Source organism: Salmo salar, chromosome 02 (genome assembly GCF_965601325.2).
Source record: "Salmo salar chromosome 02, fSalSal1, whole genome shotgun sequence".
Classification (NCBI taxonomy): domain Eukaryota; kingdom Metazoa; phylum Chordata; class Actinopteri; order Salmoniformes; family Salmonidae; genus Salmo; species Salmo salar.
The window spans coordinates 96,325,371-96,342,191 of record NC_138292.1 but is presented as its reverse complement, the minus strand read 5'-3'; the positions used below and the strand labels follow the sequence as shown (position 1 = coordinate 96,342,191).

The following is a 16,821-nucleotide window of genomic DNA, read 5'->3' as shown; positions in this document are numbered from 1 at the left end:
GTCGATTAGAAAGGCCTGCTCGCTGAAGTGTTTGAGGGGTGGTCGTTTGACCGCGGACCCATAACGGACACAGGCAATGAGGCAGTGATCGCTGAGATCCTGGATCCTGTATTTGGAGGGCAAGTTGGTCAGAATAATATCTATGAGGGTGCCCATGTTTACGGATTTAGGGTTTTACCTGGTGGGTTCCTTGATGATTTGTGTGAGATTGAGGGCATCTAGCTTCAATTGTAGACACTGCCGGGGTGTTAAGCATATCCCAGTTTAGGTCACATAACAGAACGAACTCTGAAGATAGATGGGGGCCAACCAATTCACATATGGTGTCCCGGGCACAGCTGGGAGCTGAGGGGGGGGGGGTTTATAACAGGCGGCAACAGTGAGAGACTTATTTCTGGAGAGATTCATTTTTTTAAATTAGAAGTTCGAACTGTTTGGGTATAGACCTGGAAAAGTATGACGGAACTTTGCAGGCTATCTCTGCAGTAGATTGCAACCATAACTGTAGGTACTTATTTTGATAATATCTGTTTATTAATATCTGAACTAATCAATCAACACACATGCTGCTCTTTGTTCGTGTTGATATAATATTATAATTAAAATGAAGAAAAAAAAAAAGTTTTCCCTCCTCAACTGCGTTTCCTGCCTCCAGACAGCAGGTGGCGATATGTGTCTTTCAGGCGACATTTCTAGTGTGACGTATATTCTAGTGGACTGAACTCGTCATCAACAACTGCAGCCACCTCGGTAGCTCGCTAGGCAACAAAGTCGTAAACATTCAAGTTCTTTAGACAATTTTCGTTATTTTAATTTTGCAACAATGTTTTAACATTCACACTTCTGTGGAAAGAACTAGTCAATAGCTAATTTTAATTTCGTATTGACGTCGTTGTTGCTGTTAGTCAGTTAGTCAGTTAGCTGTCTGGTTAAGTTAGCTCTAGCAGAGTCGCTAATGCTAACTAGCTAGCTAACATCCCCCCTGAACATGAGTTTACTGAGATACACTGAGAAAGGAAGAAAGCTCATGGAAGAGGAGACTGTTACCGTCAAACAAGAAGTAGAAGAAGGTGAGGCTGTTACAGTGAAAGAAGAAAAGGAAGAAGCTTTCAGCGTGAAAGAGGAAGAGGATGTTACAGTGAAGGAAGAAAAGGATGCAGTTTTTGTAGTGAAGGAGGAGGAGGAGGAGGGGGAGATGACTGTCACAGTGAAAGAAGAGGAAGACGTTTTTGGATTGAAGGATGAAGAGGGGGAGATTACTGTCACATTAGAGGAGGACGAAGAAGAGAAGACTGGAGAACTGATTAACACCAGTAAATACAGTGAGTACTATCTAATAAAACAGGGACATTGATCTGATTAACACCCGTAAATACAGTGAGTACTATCTAATAAAACAGGGACATTGATCTGATTAACACCAGTAAATACAGTGAGTACTATCTAATAAAACAGGGACATTGATCTGATTAACACCAGTAAATACAGTGAGTACTATCTTATAAAACAGGGACATTGATCTGATTAACACCAGTAAATACAGTGAGTACTATCTTATAAAACAGGGACATTGATCTGATTAACACCAGTAAATACAGTGAGAACTATCTAATAAAACAGGGACATTGATCTGATTAACACCAGTAAATACAGTGAGTACTATCTAATAAAACAGGGACATTGATCTGATTAACACCAGTAAATACAGTGAGTACTATCTTATAAAACAGGGACATTGATCTGATTAACACCAGTAAATACAGTGAGTACTATCTAATAAAACAGGGACATTGATCTGATTAACACCAGTAAATACAGTGAGTACTATCTTATAAAACAGGGACATTGATCTGATTAACACCAGTAAATACAGTGAGTACTATCTAATAAAACAGGGACATTGATCTGATTAACACCAGTAAATACAGTGAGTAATATCTTATAAAACAGGGACATTGATCTGATTAACACCAGTAAATACAGTGAATACTATCTTATAAAACAGGGACATTGATCTGATTAACACCAGTAAATACAGTGAGTACTCTCTTATAAAACAGGGACATTGATCTGATTAACACCAGTAAATACAGTGAGTACTATCTAATAAAACAGGGACATTGATCTGATTAACACCAGTAAATACAGTGAGTAATATCTTATAAAACAGGGACATTGATCTGATTAACACCAGTAAATACAGTGAGAACTATCTAATAAAACAGGGACATTGATCTGATTAACACCAGTAAATACAGTGAGTACTATCTTAACAGGACGACAAACTCTGCAGTTGTTGAACTAACGTGTGATTTTTAAAAGGACATTATTCTCTTGAATATGTTGTTTCTGTACTGTAGGAATTGTTAGACGTCCTCCAGGAATTTTTTGTTGTTATTGTTGTAACTTTTCCTGTTGAAAAGTGTTATATACATGTAAATTACACTAAAGGGTAAACAAATAAACAAACAAACAAAATATGTTTTTTTTTGTTGTTGAGCGGAAGTCTTTTTTTTTAAGACACAACTTCAAACTTGAAGAAGTTGGTCTGAGGAGAAGTTGTGATGTCATTCTCCATTTTCTTGAGGAACAAACAGAGTGTAGATACTCTGTCTATACAATGTAGAAAATAGTAAAAAATAAAGAAAAACCCTTGAATGACTTCTAAAACATTTGACCGGTAGTGTATATACAAAAAGATATACATTTTAATGCCTCACAAAGAAGGGTACCTATTGGTAGATGGGTTTAACAAAAACACACAAAAAAGCAGACATTGAATATCAAATCAAATCAAATTTTATTGGTCACATACACATGGTTAGCAGGTGTTAATGTGAGTGTAGCGAAATGCTTGTGCTTCTAGTTCCGACCGTGCAGTAATATCTAACAAGTAATCTGACAAATTCACAACAACTACCTTATACACACAAGTGTAAAGGAATAAATAAGAATATGTACATAAAAATATATAAATGAGTGATGGTATAGAGTACAGTTTATACATATGAGATGAGTAATGTAGGGTATGAAAACATTATATGAAGTGGCATTGTTTTAAAGTGGCTAGTGATACATTTAATTACATACATTTTTCCCATTATTAAAGTGGCTTGAGAGTTGAGTCAGTATGTTGGCAGCAGCCACTCAGTGTTAGTGATGGCTGTTTAATATCCCTTTGAGCATGGTGAAGTTATTAATTACACTTTAGATGTAAGGCTGGGCGATACGGCCAAAAGGTACTACATGTCAAAGATCCCAGCCAGTACATCACTGGGGCCAAGCTTCCTGCCATCCAGGACCTCTACACCAGGCGGTGTCAGAGGAAGGCCCTAAAAATTGTCAAAGATCACAGCCACCCCTAGTCATAGACTGTTCTCTCTACTACCGCACGGCAAGCAGTACCGGAGCGCCAAGTCTAGGACAAAAAAGGCTTCTCAACACTTTTTACCCCCCAAGCCATAAGACTCCTGAACAGGTAACCAAATGGTTACCTGGACTATTTGCATTGTGTGCCCCACCCAACCCCTCTTTTACGCTGCTGCTACTCTCTGTTTATCATATATGCATAGTCACTTTAACCATATCTACATGTACATACTACCTCAATAAGCCTGACTAACCGGTGTCTGTATATAGCCGTGCTACTCTTATTTTGAAATGTATTTTTACTGTTGTTTTATTTCTTTACTTACCTACATACACACACACACACACATACCCTTTTTTTCGCGCTATTGGTAAGAGCCTGTAAGTAAGCATTTCACTGTGAGGTCTACCTACACCTGTTGTATTCAGCATTTCACTGTAAGGTCTACCTACACCTGTTGTATTCAGCGTTTCACTGTAAGGTCTACTACACCTGTTGTATTCAGCATTTCACTGTGAGGTCTACTACACCTGTTGTATTCAGCATTTCACTGTAAGGTCTACTACACCTGTTGTATTCAGCATTTCACTGTGAGGTCTACCTACACCTGTTGTATTCAGCATTTCACTGTAAGGTCTACCTACACCTGTTGTATTCAGCATTTCACTGTAAGGTCTACTACACCTGTTGTATTCAGCATTTCACTGTGAGGTCTACTACACCTGTTGTATTCAGCATTTCACTGTAAGGTCTACCTACACCTGTTGTATTCAGCATTTCACTGTAAGGTCTACTACACCTGTTGTATTCAGCATTTCACTGTGAGGTCTACTACACCTGTTGTATTCAGCATTTCACTGTGAGGTCTACTACACCTGTTGTATTCAGAATTTCACTGTGAGGTCTACTACACCTGTTGTATTCAGCATTTCACTGTGAGGTCTACTACACCTGTTGTATTCAGCATTTCAGTGTGAGGTCTACTACACCTGTTGTATTCAGCATTTCAGTGTGAGGTCTACTACACCTGTTGTATTCAGCATTTCACTGTAACCTGTTGTATTCGGAGCACGTGACAAATAAACTTTGATTTGAGTAGTGATCCTAGGGTGGCAAAACAAATATTCAGAGTGATTTCAATGGGTCTTTCTCCATTCTGATTGTCTTTATACTGTTCAATTCAACTTCAACCCCCCCCCCCCAAAAAAAAGTCCTAATTTTCATCCAATATCTGCATTCGAGATGATTTCTACACAGCCACGATACGGGCAAGTAAGCTGGGCCTTATTTTTTAAACCAAATGTTGCAATTTTGACTTGCGATTTAGTGCAAAACACTTTGGTTAACTGTTGGAATCATGTCAATAGAATTCGAATTATACAGATAGAATATAATAGCGGGCACTTTTAATACAGTGGTGTTTGACATGACTTGTCTTCCCTGTGGCTCAGTTGGTAGAGCATGGTGTTTGCAACGCCAGTATGGTGTGTGAAACGCCAGGGTTGTGGGTTCGATTCCCACGGGTGGCCAGTACAAAGAAAGAAAAAAATCCATGAAATGAAATGTCTGCATTCACTACTGTAAGTCGCTCTGGATAAGAGCGTCTGCTAAATGACTAAAATGTAAAATGTAAAAAGACAAACGATTGGAAATGCCAAGGGTGTAGTTATTGTGGAACTAATGTGTTGATAGGTGTTTCCTAAGGGGACCCTATAATCTTTGGCTACATTTGAATGTTTTCATGTAGCTAACATATTCTTGCTTTTGCGTTTACCTCTTTAATTTAGGAGACACTGTTGCACAAACAACATGTGGCTCAGTTGGTAGAGCATGGTGTTTGTAACGCCAGCTTGGTGTTTGCAACCCCGGGGATGTGGGTTCGATTCCCACGGGGGGGCCAGTACGAAACGTTTTTTTTTTTTAAATGCATGAAATGAAATGTATGTATTCACTACTGTAAGTCGCTCTGGATAAGAGCGTCTGCTAAATGACTAAAATATAAATATAAATATGCTGATTTAGGTTGTACACCATCACTGGTACGATCAGACTGTACAGCTAATTACGCTTGCTCTGACTCAGTACATGTATTAGCTAGCCATTAGCATTAGCGGCTAACTAACAAGATTGAGGAACAACTTGCTAATAAAAGACAAAACTTAGCTGTTTGTAGTTGTGAGAAACACAAACTAATAGTGTAATGAAATAGATTTATGTTGAGGAACGTGAAATGCGGTCCTTGAGTGACAGCGGGGGGACGTGGTAAGAGATATGACTCAAGTAGTGAAGTAAAACTATAAAAAATGGACGTTACACACTGTGTATCACATTTTTTAACAAACCAAACATTCAAATACTGGTATAGAAGGTAAAGTAAAAACCCCAAAACATCAATACCGGTATTTCGCAAAACAAAAACTGTATATACCGCCCAGCTCTGCTTTAGATTTATCAATACACCCAGTCACTACAAAGATACAGGCGTTCCTACCTAACTCAGTTGCCGGAGAGGAAGGAAACTGCTCAGGGATTTCACCGTGAGGACAATGGTGACTTTAAAACAGTTACAGAGTTGAATGGCTGTGATCGGAGCTAGAGTATCTACGCTCAAGCTAGGCAATGTTTATGTAGCCTTCATCTGTAGGGATGTTAGTACAGTTAACCAAAAAAATATAAATGCAACATGTAAAGTGTTGGTCCCATGTTTCAGGAGCCTGAATAAAAAGATTCCAGAAATTTTCCATACGCACTAAAAGCTTATTTCTCTCAAATGTTGTGCACAAATTTGTTTACATTCCTGTTAGTGAGCATTTCTCCTTTGCCAAGATAATCAATCCACCTGACAGGTGTGGCATATCAAAAAGCCGATTAAACATCATGATCATTACACAGGTGCACCTTGTGCTGGGGACATTAAAAGGCCACCCAAATTTGCAGTTTTGTCATGCAACACAATGCCACAGATGTCTCCAGTTTTGAGGGAGTGTGCAATTGGCATGCTGACTGCAGGAATGTCCACCAGAGCTGTTGCCAGAGAATTGAATGTTAATTTCTCTACCATAAGCCGCCTCCAATGTCGTTTTAGAGAATTTGGCAGCACGTCCAACCGGCCTCATAACCGCAGACCACGTGTAACCACGGCAACCCAGGACCAGCTTCTTCATTTAAGACCAGCCACCCTGACAGCTGATGAAACTGTGGGTTTTGCACAACCAAAGATTTTCTGCACAAACTGTCAGAAACCATCTCAGGGAAGCTCATCTGCGTGCTCGTCGTCCTCACCAGGGTTTTGACCTGACTGCAGTTCAGAGTTGTAACCGACTTCAGTGGGCCAATGCTCACCTCAGGACTCACCACCGGCACGCTGGAGAAATGTGCTCTTCACGGATTAATCCCGGTTTCAACTGTACCGGGCAGATGGCAGACAGCGTGTGGGGCGAGCGGTTTGCTGACGTCAACGTTGTGAACAGAGTGCAACCATGGTGGCGGTGGGGTTATGCTATGGGCAGGCATAATCTACGGACAAACGAACACAATTACGTTTTATCATTGGCAATTTGAATACAGAGAGAGATACCGTGACGAGGTCCTAAGGCCCATCTTCGTGCCATTCATCCGCCGCCATCACCTTGTTTCAGCTTGTCGCAAGGATCTGTACACAATTCCTGGAAGAGTGAAAGTGTCCCAGTTCTTCCATGGCCTGCAGACATGTCACCCATTGAGCATGTTTGGGATGCTCTGGATCGACATCTACGACAGCGTGTTCCAGTTCCCGTCAATATCCAGGAACTTCACACACAGCCATTGAAGAGGAGGTGGGACAACATTCCACAGGACCACAATCAACAGTCTGATCAACTCTATGTGAAGGAGATGTGTCACATTACATGAGACAAATGGTCACACCAGATACTGACTGGTTTTCTGATCCACACCCCTTACCTTTTTTTTTTTAAAGGTATCTGTGACCAACAGATGCATGTCAGTTTTTTCAGTCATGTGAAATCCATAGATTAGGGCCCAATTAATTCATTTAAATTGACTGATTTCCTTATATGAACTGTAGCTCAGTTGGTAGAGCATGGTGTTTGCAACACCAGGGTTGTGGGTTCGATTCCCACGGGGGGCCAGCACAGAAGAAAAAAAATAAAATAAAAAATAATGTATGGTATGAAATGTATGCATTCACTACTGTAAGTCGCTCTGGATAAGAGCGACCTGGCCAAGATAAAAAAAACAAAGCAGTGCGTCACAAAAAACAACAACACAGAAGTTACACATAAACAAACGTACAGTCAATAACACAATATAAATATATATGTTACAGTGTGTGCAAATGTAGAAGAGTAGGGAGGTAAAAGGCAATGAACAGGCCACAGAGGTGAAATAATTACAATTTAGCATTAACATTGGAGTTCAGTATAGTTCTGGGATTTTACCCCCCAGGAAAAATCTAACATCGGACATGAGGAGAGACGAGACAACTAGCCAGTTATGTAAATATGTTATAGTTACCAGAGTAATGTTTTGTAGGACAGCTGAGCTGACTGAGCATTCAACTGGCAGTTGTCAATATCGTTTCCACAGAAACGTGTATTTATTTACATGACGTGATGAACCGTTGAAACTACATTTGCCGGCTACTTTTGTAGCAAGGTGTTGTAGAACTAGTGTCTTATTGAAACACAATCTAGACACTGTCTCTCTCTCTTGCTATTTTAGCATCACTGGTTTGACAGAGAAATATCAGCTACATAGGATAGCCAGACGCAGCTATCACCAAGCTACGCTAGCTAGCTGCTGTCAGCTAACTGATTTGACAGAAAAAATATTAGCGAGAGAGGAGAGCCAGCTGCAGCTATCACCAAGCTATGCTAGCTAGCTGATGTCAGCTAGGATAGCCAGCTGCAGCTATCACCAAGCTACGCTAGCTAGCTGCTGTCAGCTAACTGATTTGACAGAGAAATATCAGCTAGATAGGATAGCCAGCTGCAGCTATCACCGAGTTACGCTAGCTAGCTGCTGTCAGCTAACTGATTTGACAGAGAAATATCAGCTAGATAGGATAGCCAGCTGCAGCTATCACCAAGCTACGCAAGCTAGCTGCTGTCAGCTAACTGATTTGACAGAGAAATATCAGCTAGATAGGATAGCCAGATGCAGCTATCACCGAGCTACGCTAGCTAGCTGCTGTCAGCTTGGCTAAACACAAGGTCAGCGCAGGATTTAGCCTACACATAGAACTGAATTAGACATGGCGAGTCAGTGAGAAAGGGGGAGAAGTCCTCAACTTCAAAAACGTTAATTCTCTTCAGCAAAGTTAGCTTACCTAAAAAAAAATTACTCACTACTGCCCTTGTCTGTTGTGATTTGAAATGCAAATACACCCAAGAAACACCCACATCAAAATAACACCCCCAAGACAAGCAAGACAAGGCCCGATCAGGAAGTGCAGTCTCCCTTTATGCTACTATTCTAGTAGCAAACCAACAGGGAAATTCGATTTAGAAATTCAGAAAATTTAGAAAATCAATAATAAAATCACTAAAAAATAAGTTCTAATACATATTTTACTTTAAATATAAAATTACTCCGTTTCAGAGGTCAGCGAGGTAGATGGCAAAGTTGATACAAATCCCCTCTGTTAAAAACCAACTGCTAGACTAGAAGAATGGGGTAATAATGTCTAGATGCTTTTTTTCCAGTGGAGATTAGTTTATAAATTGCCTGGCTTGGTTGTGGGACAGTGGAGATTAGTTTATAAATTGCCTGGCTGGGCTGTAGGAGAGTGGAGATTAGTTTATAAATTGCCTGGCTTGGCTATGGGACAGTGGAGATTAGTTTATAAATTGCCTGGCAGGGCTATGGGACAGTGGAGATTAGTTTATGAATTGCCTGGCAGGGCTGTGGGACAGTGGATGTATAGGGATAATTCAAATACAATTGTTAACAGGCATTACCCAGGGATCATCATGAATAACTAACGGCTATTAACCAATCAGTATCCACGATCCAAATGTACTGTTTTATAATGAGGGATCTAGTCTAGATTAAACCTCATAGGAAGACCGTTTTATCATGAGGTTACATTCAGGTCTCTGTTTATTAACTAGATACTGTTTGTCTTTGGCAGGAGATAGACCAGACTCTCACTCTGACGGCAGGAAGAGTCCTTCAGGGGAACCAGACCCAGAGACGCCCAAACCAGCGAGACGACACCACTGCTTCCAGTGTAATATGAGTTTTAAGTGGTCATGGAAGCTGAAAGAGCATAAAAGGACACACATAGGAGAAAAGCCCTTCCAATGCTCCCAGTGTGGAAAGAGTTTTACTTTGTTAGGGAGCCTGAAAAAACATAAGAGAATACACACAGGAGAAAAGCCTTATCATTGCTCCCAATGTGGAAATAGTTTTATGTGGTTAGGGAGCCTGAACAAACATAAGCGAATACACTCTGGAGAGAAGCCTTACCCCTGTTCCCATTGTGGAAAGAATTTTCGATTGTTAGATACTCTGAAGGAGCATGAGAGGACACACACAGGGGAGAAACCTTACCATTGCTCCGAGTGTGGAAATAGTTTTACCCAGTTAGGAAACCTAAACAAACACAAGAAAATACACTCTGGAGAGAAACCGTACCCCTGTTCCCATTGTGGAAAGAATTTTAGGTTGTTAGATAATCTGAAAGAGCATGAGAGGACACACACAGGAGAGAAACCTTTCCAATGCTCCCAGTGTGGAAAGGATTTTACCCAGTTAGGGAACCTAAAAAAGCATGAGATAATACACTCTAGAGATAAGCCTTACCACTGCTCCCATTGTGAAAAGAGATTTACCCAGTTAGGGAGCCTGAACAAACATAAGAGAATACACTCTGGAGAGAAACCGTACCCCTGTTCCCATTGTGGAAAGAATTTTAGGTTGTTAGATAATCTGAAAGAACATGAGAGGACACACACAGGGCAGAAACCTTACCATTGCGCCCAGTGTGGAAAGGATTTTACCAAGTTAGGGAACCTAAAAGAGCATGAGAGAATACACTCTGGAGAGACACCTTATCACTGCTCCCATTGTGGAAAGAGTTTTATCCAGTTAGGAAACCTGAACAAACATCAGATAATACACTCTGGAGAGAAGCCTTACCCCTGTTCCCAGTGTGGAAAGAGTTTTACCCAGTTAGGGAACTTAAACAAACATAAGAGAATACACTCTGCAGAGAAGCCTTAACATTGTTCCAAGTTAGGGATCTTGAAAAGGCATGAGAACATAAACACACTGTTTGGAAAGCGTTTTAGTTAGGGAACCTAATTTTGGAAAGACATTTTCCCCGGACAGAGGACCTGAAATCACATGAGAGAATAGACAGGCTGTGTTCTGACTTGTGTTTTTTTTGTTTGTTTGTTGATGCCACATTAAATCATATTGTTTATATAAAATCTCCCCCCCCAAAAAATAGGCCTCTACTTTAGTTTTTTCCTTTTGAGACATGATTACAATTACAATAAAGTTACATTTTAAAAATGTGTATTTTATTTTGATTATGGATTTGAATCGATTGAATAGAAATTTAAAACACATAGATTTTAATGATGTTGGAAAAGTTGTTAAAATTGTAATTATTAAATGGATCGGCATAAACAACCATTTTAAAATTTAAAAACAGGTTCTCTGGCAGAAAATGCGTATCACCTAATTTACAATGAGGGATTTACTTTGCTTTGCTCAATTAAAGCGGTTAACCCTATGCTTGTGTTGGTTGCAAGAGCAGTAAGCTGCTTGTGTTTTCCTGCTTGGCAGAGATCTCAGGAAAAAGTAACCAAATGTGAACCCACAAACCCAAATCACATAAGAAGTACATGGCGTGTCTCACGATCGATTTTGTCCGTCACGAATTTAGTATGTTCGCTGTGACAAAAGTTGATATTATTTTTGTAGATTTGTGTTATTCCACTAAGTTGTATCTAGCGCTGCAGTGAGTGGAGTGGGGGGGACGGACGGACGGACGGACCTCTGTGATGCTGCTCTCTCTAAGTGAGAGAGGTGGGCACTTTGACAGAGTCCAACATTGTGTTCGAGGGGTTTAGGAACTTTTAGAAATGTGCCAATATTCTTCCCCCTGCAAGACTGTTGATTCGAGTCCTCCTGACTCGAGATACACTTCTGTAAAGAACTGCAATACTGCAGGATGATAATGAGACTGCAATTCTGCCATCTGAAGGATGATAATGAGACTGCAATACTGCCATCTGTAGGATGATAATGAGACTGCAATACTGCCATCTGTAGGATGATAATGAGACTGCAATACTGCCATCTGTAGGATGATAAGGAGGGTGCAATACTGCCATCTGCAGGATGATAATGAGGGTGCAACCTGTAAATATACCATATTCTTTCCACAATATGGTCATTAGTCAATATCAACGTTGTCGGCCCTACATTTAGGTGTCCCTGTAATATAGTCTATATAATATGGTCATTTAGGTGTCCCTGTAATATAGTCTATATAATATGGTCATTAGGCAATAGCACTGTGTCCCTGTAATATAGTCTATATAATATGGTCATTAGGCAATAGCACTGTGTCCCTGTAATATAGTCTATACATTATGGTCATTAGGCAATAGCACTGTGTTTGTGTGCAAGGCTGAAGAAAGAGATAGTTCCTTATTCAATTCATTCTTCAGTAAATTTAGGATTTTAATTTCCTGATCAGCATTTTGTACCGGAGAAACTGTTTTAAAAAAAAAATGGAAACGGTCTCTTATGTTCGTAAGCATAGACCCAGTGTGTATTTCTTAATTCTAAACCTCATGAATTTAGTAAAAATGTTGGTTTCATTGAATTAAATTCGTGCACTAAGGGGGGGACCTCTATTCAGTCTGTAATGCTGAAGTGTCACAGGTTCTGCTATGGAAAAATGTTAAAGGTAATTTCGCATTGAGCCGACACGTACAGGGTTAACCTTGAATGCAGTGTCCGCTAAAGCCCAGGAACATTCCCTTTAAAATTTCAATCACACTGTAAAGCTGAATTTAGGCGTAGTGGATTGAATAGAGCCCCTAGTCTTCACGCTAAAGTTGTATGAAAATGTGATGACGTTCTGATAACGATGATAAGTTGTTGAAAAAAACATTTCCTAGCTACTTCATGAGTGTTGCCCATCAGTATTATTAAAACATTTCCTAGCTACTTCATGAATGTTCCCATCGGTATTATTAAAACATTTCCTAGCTACTTCATGAATGTTCCCATCAGTATTATTAAAACATTTCCTAGCTACTTCATGAATGTTCCCCATCGGTATTATTAAAACATTTCCTAGCTACTTCATGAGTGTTCCCCATCGGTATTATTAAAACATTTCCTAGCTACTTCATGAATGTCCCCCATCGGTATTATTAAAACATTTCCTAGCTACTTCATGAATGTTCCCATCAGTATTATTAAAACATTTCCTAGCTACTTCATGAATGTTCCATCGGTATTATTAAAACATTTCCTAGCTACTTCATGAATGTTCCTATCTGTATTATTAAAACAATTCCTAGCTACTTCATGAATGTTCCCATCGGTATTATTAAAACAATTCCTAGCTACTTCATGAGTGTTCCCCATCGGTATTATTAAAACAATTCCTAGCTACTTCATGAATGTTCCATCGGTATTATTAAAACATTTCCTAGCTACTTCATGAATGTTCTCATCTATATTATTAAAACATTTCCTAGCTACTTCATGAATGTTCTCATCTATATTATTAAAACATTTCCTAGCTACATCATGAGTGTTTCCCATCAGTATTATTAAAACATTTCCTAGCTACTTCATGAGTGTTTCCCATCAGTATTATTAAAACATTTCCTAGCTACTTCATGAATGTTCCCATCGGTTTTTATTAAAACATTTCCTAGCTACTTCATGAGTGTTCCCCATCGGTATTATTAAAACATTTCCTAGCTACTTCATGAATGTTCCCCATCGGTATTATTAAAACATTTCCTAGCTACTTCATGAGTGTTTCCCATCAGTATTATTAAAACATTTCCCAGCTACTTCATGAATGTTCCCCATCGGTATTATTAAAACAATTCCTTTTCTACTTCATGAATGTTCCATCTGTATTATAAAAACATTTCCTAGCTACTTCATGAATGTTCCCATCAGTATTATAAAAACATTTCCTAGCTACTTCATGAATGTTCCCATCAGTATTATTAAAACATTTCCTAGCTACTTCATGAGTGTTTCCCATCAGTATTATTAAAACATTTCCTAGCTACTTCATGAATCTTCTATCTGTATTATTAAAACATTTCCTAGCTACTTCATGAATGTCCCCATTGGTATTATTAAAACATTTCCTAGCTACTTCATGAATGTTCTCATCTATATTATTAAAACATTTCCTATCTACTTCATGAATGTTCTATCTGTATTATTAAAACATTTCCTAGGTACTTCATGAATGTTCCATCGGTATTATTAAAACATTTCCTAGCTACTTCATGAATGTTCCCCATCGGTATTATTAAAACATTTCCTAGCTACTTCATTAATGTCCCCATCAGTATTATTAAAACATTTACTAGCTACTTCATGAATGTTCCCATCGGTATTATTAAAACAATTCCTAGCTACTTCATGAATGTTCCCATCGGTATTATTAAAACATTTCCTAGCTACTTCATGAATGTTCCCATCGGTATTATTAAAACAATTCCTAGCTACTTCATGAATGTTCCCCATCGGTATTATTAAAACATTTCCTAGCTACTTCATGAGTGTTCCCCATCAGTATTATTCGGCCAAGTCGGAAAAAACACAGGTGCTGATTTGTAAAAAAAAAAAATTTGATTAATGCAAACATTTTTGTATCTGAATAAAGATGAAATTAATATTTTTGAACTATGTTAGTAACTATTGGACATTCATTATATACATCTACATCTATGTACTTATAGAAACTAGTTATTCTGAATGGGATGGCTGGAAGGTACATAACACAACCTATCAGGATGGGTCTTCTGATTGGGTGAATGGATGGCTGGAGAGGTCTTCTGATTGGGCGAATGGATGTCAGGAGAGGTCTTCTGATTGGGCGAATGGATGTCAGGAGAGGTCTTCTGATTGGGTGAATGGATGTCAGGAGAGGTCTTCTGATTGGGTGAATGGATGTCAGGAGAGGTCTTCTGATTGGGTGAATGGATGTCAGGAGAGGTCTTCTGATTGGGTGAATGGGATGGCTGGAAGGTACATAAACACAACGTGTCAGTCAGAACAGGTCTGAGTGGGTGAATGGGATGGCTGGAAGGTACATAACACAACGTGTCAGTCAGAACAGGTCTGAGTGGGTGAATGGGATGGCTGGAAGGTACATAACACAACGTGTCAGTCAGAACATCAGGACAGGTCTGAGTGGACTGTATACAACTACATCAATGTATTGTTACGCTGTATAGAAGCAGTATAGACCAAGCTGCTAATTTGTATATTATGTTTGTTTGACTGAATAAGATATTGCCTTAAATGGGAACGCAAACACTTTAGGTATTAAATATAAGAAAAGAGATATATTCAATCTACTAATAATAAAAAAAAAATGTGCATTTAACATAAAAAAAAAAAATAATATCTATATATTTAGTATTTTGATCGTCGACAAGTTTTATTTGACCTATGGTCAGCGCCGTGTTAAATTGCCATAGTAACAACTGACGCCAGTGCGTCACTGGCAGGAAATTAGCAGATTGTCTGTGGTGTTGAGTTTTCACACCGAGAGTGAATTAAAGAGAGAGAGTGAGGTTAGGTGGCGGACAACGAAAGATGGCAAACAACAAGTAGTATATCAAACTGTATAGCGCCAGGCTGTATGAATTGTCTCCAAACAAAAATCCCCCATCATCAGCTGCCCCCAAGGACCCACAACTTTTGAAGAAGTGGCTCCTCATGTTCTGAAGAGAAAGGAAGTGCCAGCTCAATTTAGTAGGATCTGGCGACAGCACTTCGTGGAGGAAGACTTTGCGACGATGGGGAACTTTCGATGCGGCAACCGAAGGGTTTCTGTGGGAGCAAAACTCATGACTCTGATTCCATTTCCATTATTAGCAGCATTTAGGCTGTTTGAAGAGCAGAGACAGAATGGCTATATAAGGAATGGAACATATAGGACCAGGTCCCTGCTAGCATTATAACCTATACAGCTGTCAGATGTGGGCCGTTAACAAGCAACAACTGAGATGGAGAGATAATGGTAAAGAACGGTCAAGGGAAGCTATTTTCATATAGAGGGAGGGGACTCCTCTATACGTTATGCAAAGACAGAATCATATAAAGATGGGACTCTGTAATATGAGAATTTAGTATTTTTCATGGAAGGACTCGGCTTTGCTACTCTAGGGCTAGGGGGCAGTATTTACACGGCCGGATAAAAAACGTACCCGATTTAATCTGGTTACTACTCCTGCCCAGAAACTACAATATGCATATAATTATTGGCTTTGGATAGAAAACACCCTAAAGTTTCTAAAACTGTTTGAATGGTGTCTGTGAGTATAACAGAACTCATATGGCAGGCAAAAACCTGAGAAGATTCTGTACAGGAACTACCCTCTCTGACCATTCCTTGGGCTTCTTGGCTCTGTTTATTGAAAACTTAGGATCTTTGCTGTAACGTGACACTTCCTACGGCTCCCATAGGCTCTCAGAACCCGGGAAAAAGCTGAATGATGTAATTCCAGCCCCTGGCTGAAAAACATTAGCGCCTTTGGTAAGTGGTCTATCAGAGGACAATGAGACTGAGGCGCGTGCACTAGGCGACCCCATGTTTTTATTTTCTCTCTCTTTGAACTAAAACACGATTTCCCGGTCGGAATATTATCGCTTGTTTACGAGAAAAATGACGTCACCCTTCTTTACCCTTTCGGACAGTGTCTTAAACGCACGAACAAAACAGAGGATATTTGAACATAACTATGGATTATTTTGAACCAAACCAACATTTGTTATTGAAGTAGAAGTCCTGGGAGTGCATTCTGACGAAGAACAGCAAAGGTAATAACATTTTTCTTATAGTAAATCTGACTTTGGTGAGGGCTAAACTTGTTGGGTGTCTAAATAGCTAGCCCTGTGATGCCGGGCTATCTACTTAGAATATTGCAAAATGTGCTTTCACCGAAAAGCTATTTTAAAATCGGACATAGCGAGTGCATAGAGGAGTTCTGTATCTATAATTCTTAAAATAATTGTGAACGTTTATCGTGAGTAATTTAGTAAATTCACCGGAAGTTTGCGGGGGGTATGCTAGTTCTGAACGTCACATGCTAATGTAAAAAGCTGGTTTTTGATATAAATATGAACTTGATTGAACAAAACATGCATGTATTGTATAACATAATGTCCTAGAAGTGTCATCTGATGAAGATCATCAAAGGTTAGTGCTGCATTTAGCT

The 16,821-nt window shown here is 39.4% G+C and overlaps 1 protein-coding gene across 1 annotated transcript; it reads left to right on the top strand.

Moving 5' to 3' along the window:
- Nucleotides 1-730: 730 nt before the first annotated feature.
- LOC106595890 (uncharacterized) lies at nt 731-13,517 on the top strand. Its single transcript, XM_014187234.3, has 2 exons — nt 731-1,322; nt 9,504-13,517. The coding sequence occupies exons 1-2, from the start codon at nt 989-991 to the stop codon at nt 10,595-10,597; spliced, it is 1,428 nt and encodes a 475-aa protein (XP_014042709.1). The 5' UTR covers nt 731-988; the 3' UTR covers nt 10,598-13,517.
- Nucleotides 13,518-16,821: the final 3,304 nt, after the last annotated feature.